Source organism: Balaenoptera borealis, assembly GCF_965194805.1.
Source record: "Balaenoptera borealis genome assembly, chromosome: 4".
NCBI lineage: Eukaryota > Metazoa > Chordata > Mammalia > Artiodactyla > Balaenopteridae > Balaenoptera > Balaenoptera borealis.
Window position 1 is genome coordinate 51,793,513 of NC_138861.1, and position 19,998 is coordinate 51,813,510.

Here is a 19,998-nt window from a genome sequence, read left to right on the forward strand (position 1 = left end):
ACAATAATTTCTTTGCTGTATTTCTCAAATAATGCATATGACATATACTAAAAATGACTCATTATTTATCTGAAGTTCAAATTTAGCTAGATGTCCTGTATTTTTATTTGCTAAACCGTACCAGTGAATTCACTCCCCAGAGTGCCTTGGCGCAGAGTTTGGAAACCACAGCCCTAGAGCCCTAGGCCAATTTTTTAATGTAAAATTCCATTTATTTTGAATTAATAAATTATATACATGAATTTTTCAAAAACTTTAAAAAAATGTAATCGAAGTTACCAAGTTATTTTGTGACTGAGTTTATGAGTGGAGATATTTAGATTATGAAGAGTGGGGTTTGTGTTGACTAATGAAAATCTGGCCTGTGCGTGTTGAGCCCTGAGCCGTACAATGCAGTTTCCCCAGTTCACCTGAGGTCACTTGAACAAAACCCAAGTGCCAGACCAAAGCCTCTGGTACCTTCCATAGGACTTGATTCAACAGCTGAAGCAAATAAAGCAATATATATATTTTTTTAATTTGCCAGTCCAATTTTGTTGACGCATTCATAATTATAAGCACTCATTGGGATTCCTTCCATTTAACAACAGAAATAGCAATTCATTATGAGGAGCAAATCTGGAGGCCTTCATCACTTCGGCACTCTGGTGCTGACCTAACCACGAAATGGCAACATTTTTCTTTTAGGAAGCTCAGTGGATATGCTGTATACTTTTGCCAGTTGCTCAGGACTGGACCTGATCTTTGGTCTAAATGCATTACTACGAACTGCACATTTGCACTGGAACAGTTCCAATGCTCAGTTACTCCTGGACTACTGCTCTTCCAAGAGTTATAACATTTCTTGGGAACTAGGCAATGGTAAGTGCTCCCCTGCCCCCCGCCCGGGGAACATTTCAATAATAAGGAGATTCCCCTTTGCCATTATTTGTTCCTATTTATGACCTTCTTTTTAATAATAGCAAATATGTTTTTTGCCTTGGAATATTTGTGTAAGTGCTCAATGGTGTGAGTTTGGAATTACTTGTGGCAGAAAACTCCTTATGTATCCCAGAACCTATCGTTAATCCCAGTTTACACTACATTTGAGCACTTCCACAGTTCCCTGGTTCCCTTGAGATCTTCAGGGTCACTTAGACCTCTTATGCTTGGCAGGTTGGACTCAAGCAGTTTGCTTTTACCTTTCCATTCCTTCCTCTGTTCTCAACTTGTCAATCTCAGCAACCCCATGCCAACACTCATAATGGGTTCAAGCTAGAAGTTCCGGTACAGAGTCTTACCTGGGTCAAGCTCTTGATTGTCTCCTTTGTCACTCTTTTATTGTAAGGAACTTATAAATTGTAACTAAAGTGCTAGTGATTAGCCGCATTCATTCAAACATATTTACAATGCTTTGTTCACACATCAGCCGATGGAACTGAAGATAAAATGGGAAGTGAGATGTAGTAATATCATGAGCACATATTATATTCCAGGCACTGTTCTGAGCATTTAATAAGTATTAGCTTATTTTATCTTTATAATTGCCCCGAGGTGAACACAATTATGGCATTCATTTCATAGATGACAAAAGAGGCACAAAAAGGTTAGCTAAATAGCTGTGTGACGCCGGGCAATTATCAGTGAGAGGAATCTTACAGGAGTTAGGATTTAAACCCAGGCAGTCTGGCTCTAGTAGGAGGTCCCTGCTCTCTTGAGACTTCTGTTCTAGAGGTAGGGAGGCAGACCGACCAGAAAGCAAGCAAAGAAGTGATGCATGTCTATAGTGGTATGTATTATGATAAAGTCTAGCAGCAGATTTTGGGATTGGGTTGCTGAGGATAACTGGCAAGTTGAAGCACTGAAAACAGAATAAAAGGAAGGGTCGGGGCTTCCCTGGTGGCGCAGTGGTTGAGAATCTGCCTGCCAATGCAGGGGACACGGGTTCGAGCCCTGGTCTGGGAAGATCCCACATGCCGCGGAGCTACTAGGCCCGTGAGCCACAACTACTGAGCCTGCGCGTCTGGAGCCTGTGCTCCGCAACAAGAGAGGCTGCGATAGTGAAAGGCCTGCACACCGCGTTGAAGACTGGCCCCCACTCACCACAACTAGAGAAAGCCCTCGCACAGAAACAAAGACCCAGCACAGCCAAAAATAATTAATTAATTAATTAATTAATTAATTAATTAAGTAGCTATTAAAAAAAAAAAGATCCCACGTGCCGCAACTAAGACCCAATGTAGCCAAAAGATAATACATAAATAAATAAAATAAATTAAAAAAAAAAAAAGGAAGGGTCAAGGCAACCATATCTTAGTTAGATGCTGAACAACTTTACTGCAGCAACTATGTGAATAATAGGTCGTCTGAACCCATCCTTACCCATCTCTGTACATCTCACCTTCCCTACTTTTCTGCCCTACCCATCCCCATCTCCTTCTGCTCTTCAGAGTAAGATAAAAGAGTGTCATCATGTGCCCCTCTTCCTCGGGCCGCATTTTGCAAAGGGAAGGTCTGGTTTCCGGGGTGAAGGAGAAGAGTAAGGTAATTTGGGAAGTAGATTGGACACTTTCCATGCCTCCCTCCCCTCCCTTCAGCTTTGCTACTTCCAGACTCACATGCACATATAATTTGCACTTATAATTCTCAGTAAGACTTTTTAAAAAAATAAATTTATTTATTTTATTTATTTACTTTTGGCTGTGTTAGGTCTTCGTTGCTCTGCGCGGGCTTTCTCTAGTTGCGGCGAGCAGGGGCTACTCTTCTTTGCGGTGCGCGGGCTTCTCATTGTGGTGGCTTCTTTTGTTGCGGAGCGCAGGCTCTAGGCGTGCAGGCTTCAGTAGTTGTGGCTCACGGGCTCTAGAGCACAGGCTCAGTAGTTGTGGCGCACGGGCTTAGTTGCTCCGCGGCATGTAGGATCTTCCTGGACCAGGGCTCAAACCCATGTCACTGCATTGGCAGGTGGATTCTTAACTACTGCGCCACTAGGGAAGCCCCTCAGGAAGACTTTTAATTACATTGTAGAAATAGGTTTTTAAATGTCTTCTCCCACACAATCTTTTTTTAAAAGTAAATTAGGTTATTAAATACTGAATACAGACTATTTCCTGAATATCCATTAGTTTAATATCCCAATTATTAATTTCCAACTGTTGTATTACCCCCAATACTTCAGTTATATAACTTATATTTTTATTTTCCTGGAATATCTTCTTTATAACTAGAGATTTTACTTTCCTTGACTTTGGATTCTAAGTTTTTGTAATATGAAAAATGCTTTGTTGCTTTTATATGCTGCTTTTATGTTTGCTTTTAAATAAAAAATTTTCTAGGTAAGCAATTATTTTGCGAATTGCTGTCTTTCAGAACCTAACAGTTTCCGGAAGAAGGCTGGTATTTTCATCGATGGGTTGCAGTTAGGAGAAGATTTTGTGGAGTTGCATAAACTTATACGAAAATCTGCTTTCAAAAATGCAAAACTCTATGGTCCTGATGTTGGCCAGCCTCGAGGAAAGACTGTTAAGATGCTGAAGAGGTAAGAGCTAGAGGAAGCAGAACCACTTTTCTTAAATATAATATTTTTCTTTGGTGGAGACTCTTCAATAAACCACCTGTTATTAAACAATTTGTTGCCTGACTAGAAGGTTTACCAAAAGAGGAAACATTGACTGGCTCAGAATACCAAAGATTTTGGGGCAAATGGCATCTGTGATAAAATTTGTATCAGAATTAGGAAGTTTGTGTTGCTTTATCCTAAAGTAGTAACCAGCTCATTTCTAGGGAAAACAACTCTTGTGCATTTATTGTTCATATAAGGATTAAGTGATAACATAATAGATTTTTTTTTCTAGTTTCCTGAAGGCTGGGGGAGAAGTGATTGATTCAGTTACATGGCATCAGTAAGTATGTCTCCTACTGTTAATACTGAGAAAGTAAAGCTAGCTTTACTTATTACCTAGTTTTCAAAAAATTGTTTTCATTTAATTACTAATTGACTTTATAGTTCCCGATAAGAAACCGTCTCCAGCAGCATTGTACTAGGATCTTAATATTAATAAAACAAAAATTTAAACTTGTTTTAAGTAACGTGGTAGTTTCTACAAGATCAAGGCACACTATCGTTTAAGTCATGGAATAGATGTAGCTAATAGTAGCTAAAACTAATATGCTTGCCAAAGAATGGGTAACCCACAAATACCTGCATTTGTGACTATGTTTTCTCAAGACAGAATAAGTGGTCCCCTTTCATCTTGTTCTCTCCTTAGTAGAACTTCTGCTTTTTTTTTTTTTTTTTTTTTTTAAATAGCACAGGGGTGGGAAGAAGTAGGAAGGAGGGCAAGGGTGGCCAATTAACTTAAAAGCAGAAAGTAAAGTTTGTTACTTTTTCCTAAATATTTTGTGAATAATTTAGCTACTACTTGAATGGGCGAATTGCTACCAAAGAAGATTTTCTAAACCCTGATGTATTGGACACTTTTATTTCATCTGTGCAAGAAATTTTCCAGGTAATAGCCTTTTTTTTCTTTTTAATGTAAAACCAGAGTCCTTATTTTGTAGTCTAGCTAGTCCTAAATTCTACAGGTATATAAATTTATATGTTTTTCCAATTTTAGAGAGCAGGCACTAGATCTTATTCACCTTCAGTTCCCCTTAGTATTGGGTCTTACCCATGTATGTTGATTAGAAATTAAAAATACTTCCAATAGCCTTTCAGTAGAATGAACTCTCATAGTCCATAAGAAAAGAATGGGATTATTTACATTCCTTCCACACCTAGTATTCCAATAAAAGTTAATTGCCCGGCTTCCCTGGTGGCGCAGTGGTTGAGAATCTGCCTGCTAATGCAGGGGACACGGGTTCGAGCCCTGGTCTGGGAAGATCCCACATGCCACGGAGCAGCTGGGCCCGTGAGCCACAACTACTGAGCCTGCGCGTCTGGAGCCTGTGCCCCGCAACGGGAGGGGCCGCGATAGTGAAAGGCCCATGCACCGCGATGAAGAGCGGTCCCCGCACCGCGATGAAGAGTGGCCCCCACTTGCCGTAACTAGAGAAAGCCCTCGCACGAACCGAAGACCCAACACAGCCAAAAATAAAATAAATAAATAAATAAAGTAGCTATAAAAAAAAAAAAAAAAGTTAATTGCCCAAGACCTAAATGACCGTGAAAATATTTTGTAACTATATTGAACGGATGGATCTGGGAATGCAAGGTTTTGAATATTGAATAATCTTCAGCAACATATTTGGTCAGCTTGTTTGCAATTACCGTGGAGACTTTCCTGTTCCATACATAGGCTGTTGAGGAGACCAGACCCCACAAGAAGGTTTGGTTAGGAGAGACCAGCTCTGCGTATGGGGGTGGAGCGCCCTTGCTGTCCAACACCTTTGCTGCTGGCTTTATGTGAGTGAACTTGCACTTGTCTCAGGGACCAGATAGCATTCTCCTGTTCTTCTATTCAGTTGAAATAACTCGTCAGACAAAAATCTGGTCAAAGACAGTTTCTGTGGCTGAGCTCCAAAGTTTGTGCCAGATTTTGCAAGAAAATGATTTACTAAAGTTGGTTGGACATCTTTAACATGTGCCCAAATTAATCATTGTATGAATGAGCTGCTTTAGAAGTTTTGTTCCTTAATTATGGCCCATAAATATGTCAAGCATTCCTTTCTCTAAAGAAATACATTGTAAAAGAGTGCATCAAGAGCCTCGACTCTGAGAAGGATTCTGAGTACATATAGCTCTACTCATAGATTCCCAAGAAGTTTAGAGCCTGGAAGTATGAGGTCACACCCGAGGGGCTACCAATGAATTTAAAGATGTACTAAATCACCCTCTTATCCAAGCACCACAAACTTGATTGCTTTAAAACCAGCTGGTTTACTTACATTTCATAACTCGGTTAACACTCTTAGTCTATAGTTCTGCATGCTCATATTGAGCTTTATTCTCTTTCCTCTCCTACCCTCATTCTTATAATCCCCGACTAGAGCACACATCCCTTATGCTTGTGGAGGCATGAGGAGTAGAGGAAAGAAAGGAGATGTGTGTTTTGCCACTGACTGAACACGGGGGGAGGAATTGTCCATAAAAGCTTAGGGGCGATTCTACTTATTTCGCATTTTAGTACTGCTGACCACCAGCAATCCTTTCTTCAGACCTCACATGGAAATGCGGGTGGGGAGGCGGCGGGTGGAGGTGGGAAGGGCGGGTGTGGATCCCACGCAGGACGGAGAATAATTGTCTATAAGGGTGGGCGTTTGTCTACTCCGCTTTGTAGATGTTGTCCTACGCTGATAGGGACTCTTATAGCATATTAATAGTCTTCTAGGATTTGTTATCATGCAGAAGTGTGAGAACACGTGAAGTGAAGGATAGTCTCTATTTCATCTGAATGACTTATTGATAATTAATACTACTTTTCTGGCTTCCTGTCAGTTCCTCCCACACGGAGGAATAAATCAGAATAGTGTATAGTTAAAACTGTGTTATTTTGTTTGCCAAACTTGAAGGAAGCTTGGCCTCACTCTGTTCCAGGTGGCTGGATAAATTGGGCCTGTCGGCCAGAATGGGCATAGAAGTGGTGATGAGGCAAGTGTTCTTCGGAGCTGGAAACTACCACTTAGTGGATGAAAATTTTGAACCTTTGCCTGTAAGTGACCATTATTTTCCTATTATCGTGAGTAGGTGAGAGTATACTAAGGGCTCCCTGTATTAACCTCTTATAAATAGTCAATTCTCTCAATAAATTCAATGCTCTCAATAAGTAGCCAAACCATGGAAAGATGAATTAGAAGAAACCTTAGAGATCACTCATTCTAACTTTTTTGTGTCTCAAGAAATTGAGACCCAGAAATAACGTTTTTAATGTGGGTTATTTAGGGCATGGTGTGGGATTTTTAAAAAAAGGAGTAATTTGAAATTTTATGACTTCAATTTTATAAGATAAACTTGAATCAAATGTTTTGCCAAGTAAATCAAATTTAAAATTGCCTGTAGTATCCAAAGTTTCAAAATTTTTTGTCATGAAATCATAATTTATTTAACTTTAAGATAAGCTAGTACCATGTATTTGTTCAAAAATATCACCATACGATTGGCTATTTTGTTAATAATCTTCAAGATATTTATGAGTAAAATCTCATTTCCACCCTACCTCCAACTACATCTGGTACTAAATCAGGAAATATAGCCTTTCTATTTAAAAAACCACCTGGAAGATATATATATATATATCTAAAAATTGGCATAGCATAGATATAGCCTGAGAAGTATGACCTTGATTTTTAGAGTCTAAAATAGCATATGAGAATATCTATTTTCTAAGAATAATTCCTAAGGGAATTGCTTGAACATTGTAGGAAAGCTAAGAAAGTCTGCAAAAAGCACATGCCAAAATATAAGCTAGGCTTTTATGGTTTGTAGATAGATTTCCCCCCAAAATTGCCTTTAGTCTATAGTGGTCCAAACTCATGGAGTACACTGTACATAACTTAAAAAAAAAATTTAGCCAAATGTCTTTGCACAAAATGGAATCTATCTTCCCCAAGTATATTATGAGTCATTTATAAAATGAGTTAAACCAAATGTGATCATTTCATTAGACAAATATCCAAAATCTACTACTGGCCCCTTCTTAAATGGACCTTGAACAAGGAAGAGAAATAAATAGTTTCTTCACAATTTGCTTCAAGTCCAATGCCTAGAAATTAGCCAGCTTATCCTGTCACTCTTTGTAAATAGTACCAGCTATTTATGTTGTTATCTAAAGCTTCTCAGCCAAACATAAACTTTTGGCTTAAGAATTCTTTGTATATGTGCTAAATATACTTCTTCCTCAAGGTTCACAAGTCAGCTAGAAAAACTTGCAAGAGTAAATGTTACCTTTGACATCTGCAGAATACCAGGGAATTCGCAAGACAGTCCTGGAAGGTGGCAAGGAAGGTATCTTGGATCCATTTTTCAAATGAGGAAGTTCAAATTGAGATGAGCTTGTGTGATTTGCTGGAGGTCACACAGCTGTCTCATTGTTACTCTAAAGAATCCTGTACAAATCCTGGCTCTGAGCCTGCTTGCTTTCTACCCCCAAGTCATGGAACCATGCTACGTCTCCTTTGAAAACATTTAATTGATTCTCTTCTTGTCTCCAGTGAAAATTTTGAAGTTAAGCAGAGAAACAAAAGCTGTTTGCCTGTTGAGTCTACCTTACCCAAGCTCAAGAAGGAAGGGTTGGGGTATATATATATTGAGTGGATTTTAAAAAAAAAAACTTTTTGTTATGAAAAATTTCAAAGTAGAGAGAAAAGTATACGAAGCCCTAATGTTGTTTAATCTATAATCGTACCCACTCTTTACCTCCCACCTACTGGATTACTTCTAAGCAAATCTCAGGTATACCACTTTATCCATAAGTATTTCAGTATGTATCTCCTTTGTAAAAACGTAACAAAATATAATTATCATACTTTAAAATATGAACAATAATTTCTCAATATCATTAAATATTTAGTCAGTGTTTCACATTTTCCTTATTGTCACAAATGTTTTCTTTTTTGTTTCTTATTAGTCATCCAATTTTTTTTTTTTTTTTTAATTTATTTTGGCTGTGTTGGGTCTTCGTTTCCGTGCGAGGGCTTTCTCTAGTTGTGGCAAGCGGGGGCCACTCTTCATCGCCGTAGTCATCCATTTTATACACAGCAATGTATACATGTCAATCCCAGTCTCTCAATTCATCACACCACCACCTCACCCTCCAGTCACAAATGTTTTTAATTGTTGGTTTATTCACATCAGAATCCAAACAAGGTCCATATATTGTATTTATTATATCTCTTAGGTCTGTTAATCTTTAAGTTCTCTCTCCCTCTCTTTTTTTTGTCCCTTGGAATTTATTAGAGAAACCAGGTAATGTTATATAGTGTTTCCCACATTCTGGATTTTGCTAAATTTATTTCTGTGGTATCATTTAGCATGTTCCTCTGTCCCCTGTATTTCCTGTAAACTGGTAGTTAGACCCAGAGGCTTGATTTTTGTGGGGTTTTTTGTTTTGCAAGAATTCTTCATAGGTGATATTGTGTGCTTCCATCAAGAGACACATCATGTCTGATTGTCTCTTTTTTTGACCTTGATAGCTAGTGATGGTCATTGCCTAATGCACTGCTTTATTGGGCAGGGGTTGGGGGTTTACAAGGTTTCAGAGGAAATTGTTTTAGTCTCTTAAACAGAAGTTTTATTTTTAAAACTTGGCTTTGTGTGTGTATGTGTGTGTGTGTGTGTGTGTGTGTGTGTGTGTGTGTATGTGAGTGTGTGTATGTGTCTATATCTAAAAGTTTTGCTTTGAGCTTTGAATTCTTGGATGATTGACAACAAAGAATATTTAAACTGTCTCTGAGCAATGAGTTGCATCCTTGAGATTTATCTCCTAGCACGCATAGCCCTCTGAATTGTGGAAGTGTAGTCCTCCAGTGATAAAAAGCAGCAAACAAGATATTGCCCTCAGATTCGTGGTGGTAATGCAGACCAAAAGATGAATCCTTTTAAAATAGCTCTAGGATAACAGTCACACTCTTTGTAGGATAACTATTTGCTTGACACTGTTTTTGTTAAAGAGTAAGTAAAGATCTGTTTTTGTCCCTCCCCTCCCCAATCACTACAACTAGGATTATTGGCTCTCTCTTCTGTTCAAGAAACTGGTGGGCACCAACGTGTTAATGGCAAGTGTGAAAGGTCCAGACAGAAACAAACTTCGAGTATACCTTCATTGCACAAACATCAACCAGTAAGTGTGTAAGACACCCTTTACCAATCAACGAGTTTTAATTAGTAAGCACACAACTTCCTACTCTAACACCCTGTTGTCTTCTATCTATACAGTGGGTCTAAGGTGTGTCATTGTTCTTTATTTCTTTTCATTCTCATAGTGATATGGTGCCAGAGTCTAGCTAAAAAAAAAAAAAAAAAAAAAATACGTTAAACATAGGCATTTGCAGTCCAGCAAAGATTTGTACAATGATTTAATTATCACAATCCATAATGAAAATATATCCTGAATTTAAATAAATAATGATACAAATGAAACACATAAAACTAATTTTGTATGAATGATTAATCAATTGAATGACTATGAATGAATAAAATATGAATATGAACTCATATGAATGAATAATTACATGAATATACTTACCCCTTTGCGTCATATCTGATTAATAAAGAAGAAGAATTAAAATGAGACCAATAACAACAATAACACTCATGTTTTCAAAAGTTTCAACCCAGTTTCTGGAGTTGAGAGGCCATAGAGATTTTTGTAGTCCAGTACTCTGGCCTTAGGTAGGAAAAATGTTCCTAAATCTGAGATTTTTCTCTTTTTAGTTTCAGTCTGTCTTTCCTAATAGAATAATATTAAAATGCTAATTCTAGCTACAAAAGCTACACACTGTTTCCAGTTTCAGTGAGTGGGAACTCTGTTTCTGGTGAGTGGGCCCCATTAGGAATAAGTGGGGGAATGGTTTAGGTGGAAAAATTCTGAAAAGTGTCAGTAGATTTAATTTTCTTATTTGTTTCAGTCTTTTCATAAGGTTAGGAAAAGCCTGGGTTTATATGCTTTATATTAGGAATTCACATGAACCCTGAAAATTTCCATTTTACCATTTAACTTTCCTATGTTTGAACATATATGGGCTGACTGGCTTCCTCACAACGCAGCCTAGCAAAGCAGCAAAGATCTCAAAGTGCTAAAGCCCAGAAAATGGCAGTGTGAAGAGCAATATTTTTATCATGTTTTCAAAATAGGACCACATCAGTAGTCTAATATTATCATAAATGGAAGGATACAAAGAGGGCCCATCATCACTATAGATACTAATACTTAGTATTATCCATGACTATATTTTTAATCAACTATTCAATTGCTTAAATTAGATAAATATTTTTATTGAGTTAATCTATTTGCTTTTAGCCCAAGGTATAAAGAAGGAGATTTAACTCTGTATGCCTTAAACCTCCATAATGTCACCAAGCGCTTGCAGTTACCACATCACTTATTTGACAAGCAAGTGGACAAATACCTCATAAAACCTTCAGGACCCAATGGCTTATTTTCCAAGTGAGTAATTTTCTTGGTTCATTTCAAACTTTCACCAAAAGTGAATTTTATTGGTGTTTGTCAGAATACCATGTGTTGATAGGGAGCAAAAAAAAAAAAACGTCAACTATTTCAAGTTCTAACAATTCTTAATATTCAGGAAGTTATATATGAATACATACTAATACAAGTGTGATTCATTCAGAGAGTCCAAAGCGGAAGGATGGGACCACAAACTAGCAGTTATCTTAGGGAAATGTTTTCATTTCAGAGCAACTTGATGTATCAAGATCCACTCAATGCATTTAGATTATTTGCTCCAAAAAGACATAATTCTTGGTAACACTGTCACTAAAACAAAAATACCTATATGTAATTGCTATATAAAGGCATAGGAGTTGGTGTAAAATATTACATGGCACGAGCTGGGTGTGAGTCTCTTATGGTATCAGAATAGTTTTTTTATTGGTTAGAGTAAGAAAAAAGTGGTCAGAAATGTGCCTTTTAGGTGAATTATTTAAAGTTGGTTCTAATACATTTTAGTTATAAAAGCCTGTCATTGAATATGTCTTACAAAAGCCTGTAATCCAACAGAATACCCAAGAATGACCGTAAGGCTTGAAGAGTTAGGCACACAAACGTTGTAAGATTTCTGTCTAATATGTATGGGAAGGAGACTTCCCAAGTGGTCCAGTGGTTAAGACTCTGTGCTCCCAAATCAGGGGGTACGGGTTCAATCCCTAGTCAGGGAACTGAAAATCCCACAAGCTGTGCGGTGCAGCCAAAAAATTAATTAATTAAAATAAAAATTCATTGTGTGTTGGAAGGGGCTCTTTCCATCATGACTATTCTCACATTAAAGCATAAAAAATTGAGATTACAAAATTCTTACTACCTCCTCCCATCTTTGCAAATGCTCTATGAGTGATGTTTTCAGTGACAGCATCAGAACCTGAAAAAGTACCATAAACATGCTTTCTCCAAAGTCCTAACCCCCATAGACAAGCATTATTAACACTGGGCACCATTACTTTATTTTTTCCCTATCCTTTATTTTACTATAACTGTAATCATACAACCTCTAATAGGAAAAAGTGAAGGGGAACCCACAAGTTTCCCAAAGTATCTTTCCATATATAGCCTTTGTAGACTTCTAAATGGGCTGCATGTTTTATAAAATGCTATGGTTTACTTATTTTCCTACTGTTTAAACCTTTTTTTTTTCCCTGTTGTAAATAATGCATATTTGGATAACAGACACTTTTCTCTATTTGGGTTTTGACCCTTTTTGAAGTGGCTAGTTTTAGCATATTTCTGTCTGAGGCTGATAAGAGAAAAGCTTGTCTGAAGTAGTTGAATAATAGTTGTAGAATTAGAAGTGTCTTAAGAGATCATTTTAGATGGGTATCTAAGGCCATTCAGCTCTGTTTGATTCCTCCTCTGTTGGATCTCGCAGCCTCTGCTGGCGACTGCTCTCTGTGGCAAGGATAAAGTGAACCTCTAAGCCTTTCACCTGCTGCTCTTAGTTCTATTCTCTAGAACAGAGGATGGAAACTATACCTCATGCCTGTGGACAAGTGGGTTTAAAGGATTTTTTTTTTCTCTTTTTCTGGTAGGGGAGGTTGGCATACGTTCTGTGTTAATTTTTATTTTTAATTAGTTGTCAATGTTGTAAAAATTAACAACTACTAAAGTATCTGGATTTCTAGCTTTTCTTTGAAAATGGGCGCTCTGGCAGCTCTGGGATGTTTTCCCAATTCGATGGAGTTGAACCGGGGTTGTTTCCTTTAGACAGGTCATTCAGCTTTCTGTTCTCCTTAGTCCCTACGTGACCCTGCTGTCTCAGGCCTGTCCTACTGCACTGGCACACGTAACTTCCTTGGCCCTTGAGGACATTTGAGTTTGCTACTGTTAATCTGGAACAATGCTGAATGCCTCCTTTTCTCCAGAATAACTCTCAAATATTTGAAGGACAATTGGACTGTCTTCTCTCCAGGCTAAAATGCCCAGTTTCTTCAATGATTCTTCTCTTTGCTATATTTATCAGACCCTGTTGCATTCTGATCACACGTTTCGTGCTTTATACTTGGAAAATTGGTGAAATTGTGCATAATGTTTTATTACCCTAAGTTCTCTTCGATGAGTATATCTTACTTATATTTTTCTCTCTTTAAAATGTTGCAAAAGCATCGCAGGTAAGTTTGATGAGTGCACAGTCTGCACACTTGCTCACGCTAATGACCTCAGAGGGTTAAATAATAATCACCTTTAAAAAATTATTTTTTACTTGAATAACTTGTATAGTGCCAATAGAAGGTCCTGCATAGTAAGATTTTAATAAATATTTGAAGTGAATATATGTTAACATAAAAACAGTATTTTATAGTTATCTCACATAAATTTTACCCAGCATCGCCAATTTTGCCAAATCTGTTGCTTGCTAATTCCTTCTAGCTCAATTTATCTGAAACGTGACAAGGATGTCTTCTATTTCTTGTCATCGTGTTACTGACTTAAAAATATAAAACAAGGTACTACCCTCAAAAAAAACCCTACCCTCATCTGCCAGCCTGATGAGGAAATATTCTGCATGCTTTAAGCTTACACTCAGTATATTGATAGCATCCTTTAGCTATATTTATAGGTGATTAAACAGTATAGCCAGATGGTTTATCTTGCCCATGTTTCATCATCTTAACCCAGAGCAGTATTAACTTACAATGATCAGACTTACCTTTAAACTCTGTGGCCTCCCCTAAAGCATTTCTGAAACTTTTTTGTGTACCCTTGTAATGGTCTTCAATTTCATACAGGAGAGGTCTTACTACCACCATTTAGAGATGTTTTCAAGGCCTGTTTTTGTCTGTGGTTTCCTGATGATGGTCATGGCGTTTCCTCCCACACCCCATCCAGGAACTGCTGTGATATAGGTGCTAAGACAAAGCTTGGGTGCATGTGGGCTGAGTGTAACAGCTATGCAGGCTTATTAGCCTCCAGCAGTCATGGTTATCTTATTACATCTTTAGGCAGAGAGCCCAGAGCTGGGCATTTAACCAAGGTTAAATGGAAATCAGTTTTTCTGCCGACTGATACTTAGGATAGAGTGTGAGAGATCTTTAAAAATGAAAACTTTATAATAATGTTAAATTGGAAACAATCAAATGTCTAACATTAGACAATTAAGTAAATAAACTAATATGCTCATACAACTGAATCTTGTGCAGCCATTAAAATGATGTAGTGGATGAATGTTTAATGGTGTGAACAAATGTTAGGATGTGTTACAGGAAAAAGAATCAAGTTTTAAGAGACTATATACTGTATGCTCATTTTTGTCTCAATGAAAACATCTATGTACATACATACATAGAAAAGAGATGAAGAAATATACATCAAAATCTTAAAAATGGTTATGATGAGTTAACAGGTTGCTTTTGTTGTATTTATTTATCTGAATAATAATGATGATGATAGATAATACTTTTACAGTGCTTACTATATACAAGGTACTGTTACATGTATTATATACATGACATAGATAAACTCTGACAGTAATCTAAATTTTCAACAATAAAAAACTTTTTTTCATATATAAAAATTTCATAATATAAAAAGCAATTAAGAAAAAGATAATAGAGATAAAAGCATCATTTGGAATTATGGAAGTAACTATCAGCAGAACTAAAAGCAGACTAAAGCTTTTCTTCATAAGCTCTTGTTTATATGAGATTTATTGCTGTAAGCATGTATTAATTTGATTTAAATAATAATAAATATGCATAAGAAATAACACTTGTCCTTAATTTTTTTCCACTTTTTGACTCAGTTTTGATTTTAAATTCCAACAGTGAGATGCAAAGAAAACATATTTTTTTTGGAATCTGTGGTTTAGCTAAACAAAATCATTTTTGCTTCACCACAGCAATATACATTCTACCAAAATAGCTTAACAATTTAAGAAAATGAATGCATACCTCCTGGGAAAAGGGGAGTAAGAGGGTTTATGGACATAGTTACAAGTGGGAAATTGACTGTCATTTTGTATGTTAAATTCATGAAATTCACATTCCATTCTATATATTTGCTTTATATAAAAATGTTTTCAATTTCTTACCATCCAAAAAAATGTTGCAGATCCAGAAGTATGTCATCTTCGTTCTTTTTATAACTCCATCATCTTGCCTGGTATGGATTACATGTGTTCCATTTTCTGTAAAGGGCCAGATAGTAAATATTTGGGGCTTCGCAGGCCATATGGTTTCTGTCACAACTGCTCGACTCTACCAGTGCAGCTTCAAGACCATCTAGGTCAAATACCTAACTGACATAGTGTTCAAATACAAATTATATAATATAAACTGCCACAGAAAAATTTTTTGGTCTTAAAAAGATCTCACGACTTTTATAGAGTAGGTGGAAGACACACAACTTGGCTAACTTGGACGTATCTTTCCCCTTTGCAGATCTGTCCAGCTCAATGGTCAAACTCTGAAGATGGTGGATGACCAAACCTTGCCAGCTTTGACAGAAAAACCTCTCCGTCCAGGAAGTTCACTGGGCCTGCCAGCTCTCTCATATGGATTTTTTGTGATAAGAAATGCCAAAGTTGCTGCTTGCACCTGAAAATGAAAGACATATACTAGCCCAGAGACTGAATTTTTCAAGTGCATTGATAAGAGGAAAGCAAAACTCAGGCTGTAGGAAGGCGAGCAGATGCATTACAGATCAACTGGTGACTGCTTTAGGGCCACTGGGACACTCTCAGTGCTAGATTAGCACAGTATTTTGTTCTAAGTAGACCACTGTTAATAGTAATACCTAGTTCCAAACACTATGTTTGTATTCTGCATGTACTATTTTTATTTAAAATTATTAAAAATGTATATAAATACTCCCAATACAGCCAGGGGGCAAGTAAGTGAAGGATATATTATTAGTTTTAAGAAAGTGTTTAGTTGTTTTTATTTAAAAAAAAAAAAAACCAGTTATTAGAAGATTGTCAGATTCTTTCCTCCATATGCTTTCCTCCCATAGGGCTGCTGTCAGAAAAAGTTTACTACCACAGCCTTCAAATCATCTATAAAAGAGAGACAATCTCTTTGCAGCTTAACAGAGAGCTAAATTCAGCTGCAGCTTCACTTCCCTCTGTTCTGTTTGTCTCTGTCAGCAATACTGTGTGAGAGGACAGATGGTTAGATGTGATAGCACAAAAAACAAACAAACAAACAAAAAAACGATTAATGGCAATTTGGAGGGAAGGGATTATGTAAACTTCAAATGAAATAAAAAATGACTGTAAGTGAAATTGATTTACCAAGAGGAGAAAATTTAATTCAATACATTGTAACCATCTGTTAATGTTTACCTTTAATCTACCTTAAATTCTTGTTTTAGTTGGCTGCAAGTAACAGAAAACCCTGATTCCAATGGCTTAAACCACCACACATTTATAATCCCACATAACAAGAAGTTCAAGTAGGGTGGGCTCCACTGCTCAGTATGTCATCAAGGAATCGGTTTCATTCCGTCTCTCTGCTCTGTCACCTTTAGTATTGGCTTCATTCTCAAGCTGGTTTCACGATGGCTGTAGCTATCCCATGGGCCCATTCAGACCTGGCAGCAGCCAGAGAAAGAAGATGAGCAATTTTTTCTGTCTCCTTCATAGACTTTTAAAGGACCCTTTCTCAGAGGTTCTCTCAGCAAAACTCTCCTCATGTCTCCTCGTGTCACGGTCGCATGGCCATTCTCCCCAATCATGGCCACCATCAATGAGATTCCTCCAATTGTCTCCTAATAATCTTTCGGAATGGAGAGGGTGTTGGGAAGTCTATAACACTGACCACTACTGTTCTGTGCTTTTATCAGTAACAGAATGTATTATTTTCTCCTGTGTCTTAATTCTTAGAAATATAATTCTCCTTATATTTATGCCTGCTATGAATATTGTCTCAATTAAGTACATTTATAAGGAACTAAAGCTGAAATTTAAAGTTTGGATGCTTTAATACCCTTAAATTTTATATGTAAGTGATTTTTATATTTTCACATTTGAAATAATGTAACTTTTATAACCTCAATATTGCATGATTATTCTTTCTTTTTTTTTAATTTATTTACTTATTTTTGGCTGTGTTGGGTCTTCATTGCTGCGCGTTGGCTTTCTCTAGTTGTGACTAGCAGGGGCCACTCTTCGATGCAGCACGCGGGCCTCTCACTGCGGCGGCTTCTCTTGTTGTGGAGCACGGGCTCTAGGGGCGCAGGCTTCAGTAGTTGTGGCACATGGGCTCAGTAGTTGTGGCTCGCGGGCTCTAGAGCGCAGGCTCAGTTGTAGCGCTCGGGCTTAGTTGCTCCGTGGCATGTGGGATCTTCCCGGACCAGGGATCGAGCCCGTGTCCCCTGCATTGGTAGGCGGATTCTTAACCACTGCACCACCAGGGAAGTCCTTGATTATTCTTTCAATAAAGCTTAAGCCTACAGATCCCTTGTTTCCTTCACCACTTTGTTTACACCTCCTACCTTTATTTGTCCTTTCAGCCTCCCCCATACCAACTTGACCTTGAAGAAAAGAGATCATCAGGCACAAACACGATTTCCTCCCTCATCATGTAGATTCAATCATGATCAGGGTTCGGTCCTGTCTATTTTTCTTTTCCCTAACCCCTCTGCCACTTAATAAATTCAAGGCCCATTTTTTCACTTGTATTATTGTAATAATTTCCTAAGTGTTCTTCCTGACTTTGCTTAAAATTCTTAAATTTTGCTTAAAGTTTGCTTAAAAATTAAAATGGCTCTCCATTTCCTATAGCATATAAGGTCCTCCATAACCTGGCACCTGCTGTTTTCTTCAGCCTCAATTCCTGTTCCTTTCCCCATGAGTTCTGTTCTCCCACGCACACATTGGTTGAGCAGTCCGGACATACAGCCTTTTATACCTTTTGCCCCTGTAACTTTGGTACTGCTCCTTCCGCTCTCCACCTGGACTCTGCTACCTCTCCTCTCTATGTGGCAAACTTTTATGTTTATTAAGACCTAGCTCAAACAGCAGTTTCAACGCCTCCCCTATCATCCAAGTAGCTTTAGTCCTATTCTTTGCTCCTATAGCAGTTTGGACATTTACTGTGGCACTTATGATACGTCTAAATTGTGTCCATATATCTTTCTAACTTGACTCTAAGCTTTTAAGAAAGAAGTTCAATATCTTAACCATCTTTGTATTCCCTATGCTTAGCATGTTGTCTGGCACACAGTAGCCATTCACATGTTTCCTTAATGACAGAGAAGAACGTTCAAATTTGAAACTAGCTTAGGTAGTTTGATTTTGAATATACAGAAAAACTGAGTGATGTTTCAAACCTCAAAAAGTATTGCCTGATAACTTCAAAAAATTTTTTAAAAATTATCACTAGAAAGCTTTTACTGTGGTGGGTGGTTATATGAAGAACAGGGGCATAGTTATGTGAAGAAAGGAGTGCTCTCAGTTGTATATTAATGAATATTAAAGGCATTATTAATAAATAGGTTTTTTTTAACTTTTTTAGAGGAAGCTTCTTGCCTGTCACATTAGCGAGACTTTTTGAGTCCATATGATTTCATTAATTTATTTAATCAATCAAATATCTTTATTTTCTGCAACTTATTATATTGGCTCAGAATTACATCTGTCTTTTAGTTTGGCCCTTGTGATTCACCTCATCTACATGATAACGGGAATTACCAAGTCCTGCTGTGAAACTTGTATGTTCAGGGCTTGTCAGTTCTGTAATTGCACCCATTTTCTTTTTTAAAACTTCTGACGTGTCTCATCAACCTATTGAAACACCTCATGGTTGATAAGTCTTTTAATTATCCTTCTAACCGGAATTTTGATGACCAACCAAACTAACATAAATACCCATCTATTTTATCTGATAATGCAATACAAAATCAAAGCAGTAGTATTCAAAATTAAATGGTAGTAGAATAAATAATTAGTTTCAACTGTAGAAGAAAATATTACCGATGATGTGCAGACCAACTTACATACTGTGTGCCTTAGAAAAATATAGTGTGAACATTCCCGTACTCACTCCATCCCTGGGTCAGAGATTTGTGGTTTTCTTCAAGGATAAGGTACTCCTGTCTTCTCCTTTTCCAATTTTATACCATTCTCAATTCTACAGACTTATGGATTAGAAAGCCCTACAGCAAGTTAGATACTTAAATATTTAACAGTATTTTTTTTAAATCTTCCCTATCATTGTCATTAAACGCTGTAAGTTTCTTTTTTTATATAAATTTATTTATTTATTATTTATTTTTGGCTTACTTGGGTCTTCATTGCGCATGGGCTTTCTCTAGTTGCAGTCAGCAGGGGCTGCTCTTCGTTGCGGTGTGCAGGCTTCTCATAGCAGTGGCTTCTCTTGTTGCAGAGCACGGGCTCTAGGCGTGCGGGCTTCAGTAGTTGTGGTGCATGAGCTCAGTAGTTGTGGCACACAGGCTTAGTTGCTCTGCAGCATGTGGGATCTTCCCGGACCTGGGCTCAAACCCGTGTCCCCTGCATTGGCAGGCAGATTCTTAACCACTGCGCCACCAGGGAAGTCCAAACACTGTAAGTTTTTATAACACCTTTGATTTAAGTTAAATTCGTTCCTTACTTTTATATATTTGATGATAGTCACTAGTTTTTAAATTGGTTCTTAGGTTACTTTATTAAATGCAACTTACATATTTATTTCAATTCCCATAGACCTTTCAAAGGACAATAATAAGGCTAGTTTATCTGATTCTGCAGCACTCCAAAATTAATAAGGCAAATTTGCATATTTAACATATTCTTCCTAAACACATTTTTAAAAAATTCTTATATATCAAATAAATCACGCACAAATTTAGTAGATCAAGTTCCCTAAGCATTTCAACATCTTAAAAAACAAACAACAGTGATAGCAAACCTATATAAATA

General features: G+C 37.3%; 1 protein-coding gene across 3 annotated transcripts in view; it reads left to right on the forward strand.

Moving 5' to 3' along the window:
- The window catches only part of HPSE (heparanase), a 33,850-nt gene extending 16,869 nt beyond the window's left edge, over nt 1-16,981 (forward strand). Inside the window, exons 4-12 of one of the 3 annotated variants that reach the window (XM_082391144.1) lie at nt 688-861; nt 3,346-3,514; nt 3,831-3,878; nt 4,391-4,484; nt 5,274-5,380; nt 6,512-6,626; nt 9,634-9,752; nt 10,932-11,078; nt 15,521-16,981. In XM_082391144.1, the coding sequence (XP_082247270.1) occupies nt 688-861; nt 3,346-3,514; nt 3,831-3,878; nt 4,391-4,484; nt 5,274-5,380; nt 6,512-6,626; nt 9,634-9,752; nt 10,932-11,078; nt 15,521-15,680 (1,133 nt within the window). In that variant the 3' untranslated portion in view covers nt 15,681-16,981. The remainder of the gene's footprint in view (nt 1-687; nt 862-3,345; nt 3,515-3,830; nt 3,879-4,390; nt 4,485-5,273; nt 5,381-6,511; nt 6,627-9,633; nt 9,753-10,931; nt 11,079-15,520) is intronic. The other 2 variants (XM_082391145.1, XM_082391146.1) reach the window with 2 other exon arrangements.
- The last annotated feature ends 3,017 nt before the right edge of the window (nt 16,982-19,998 follow it).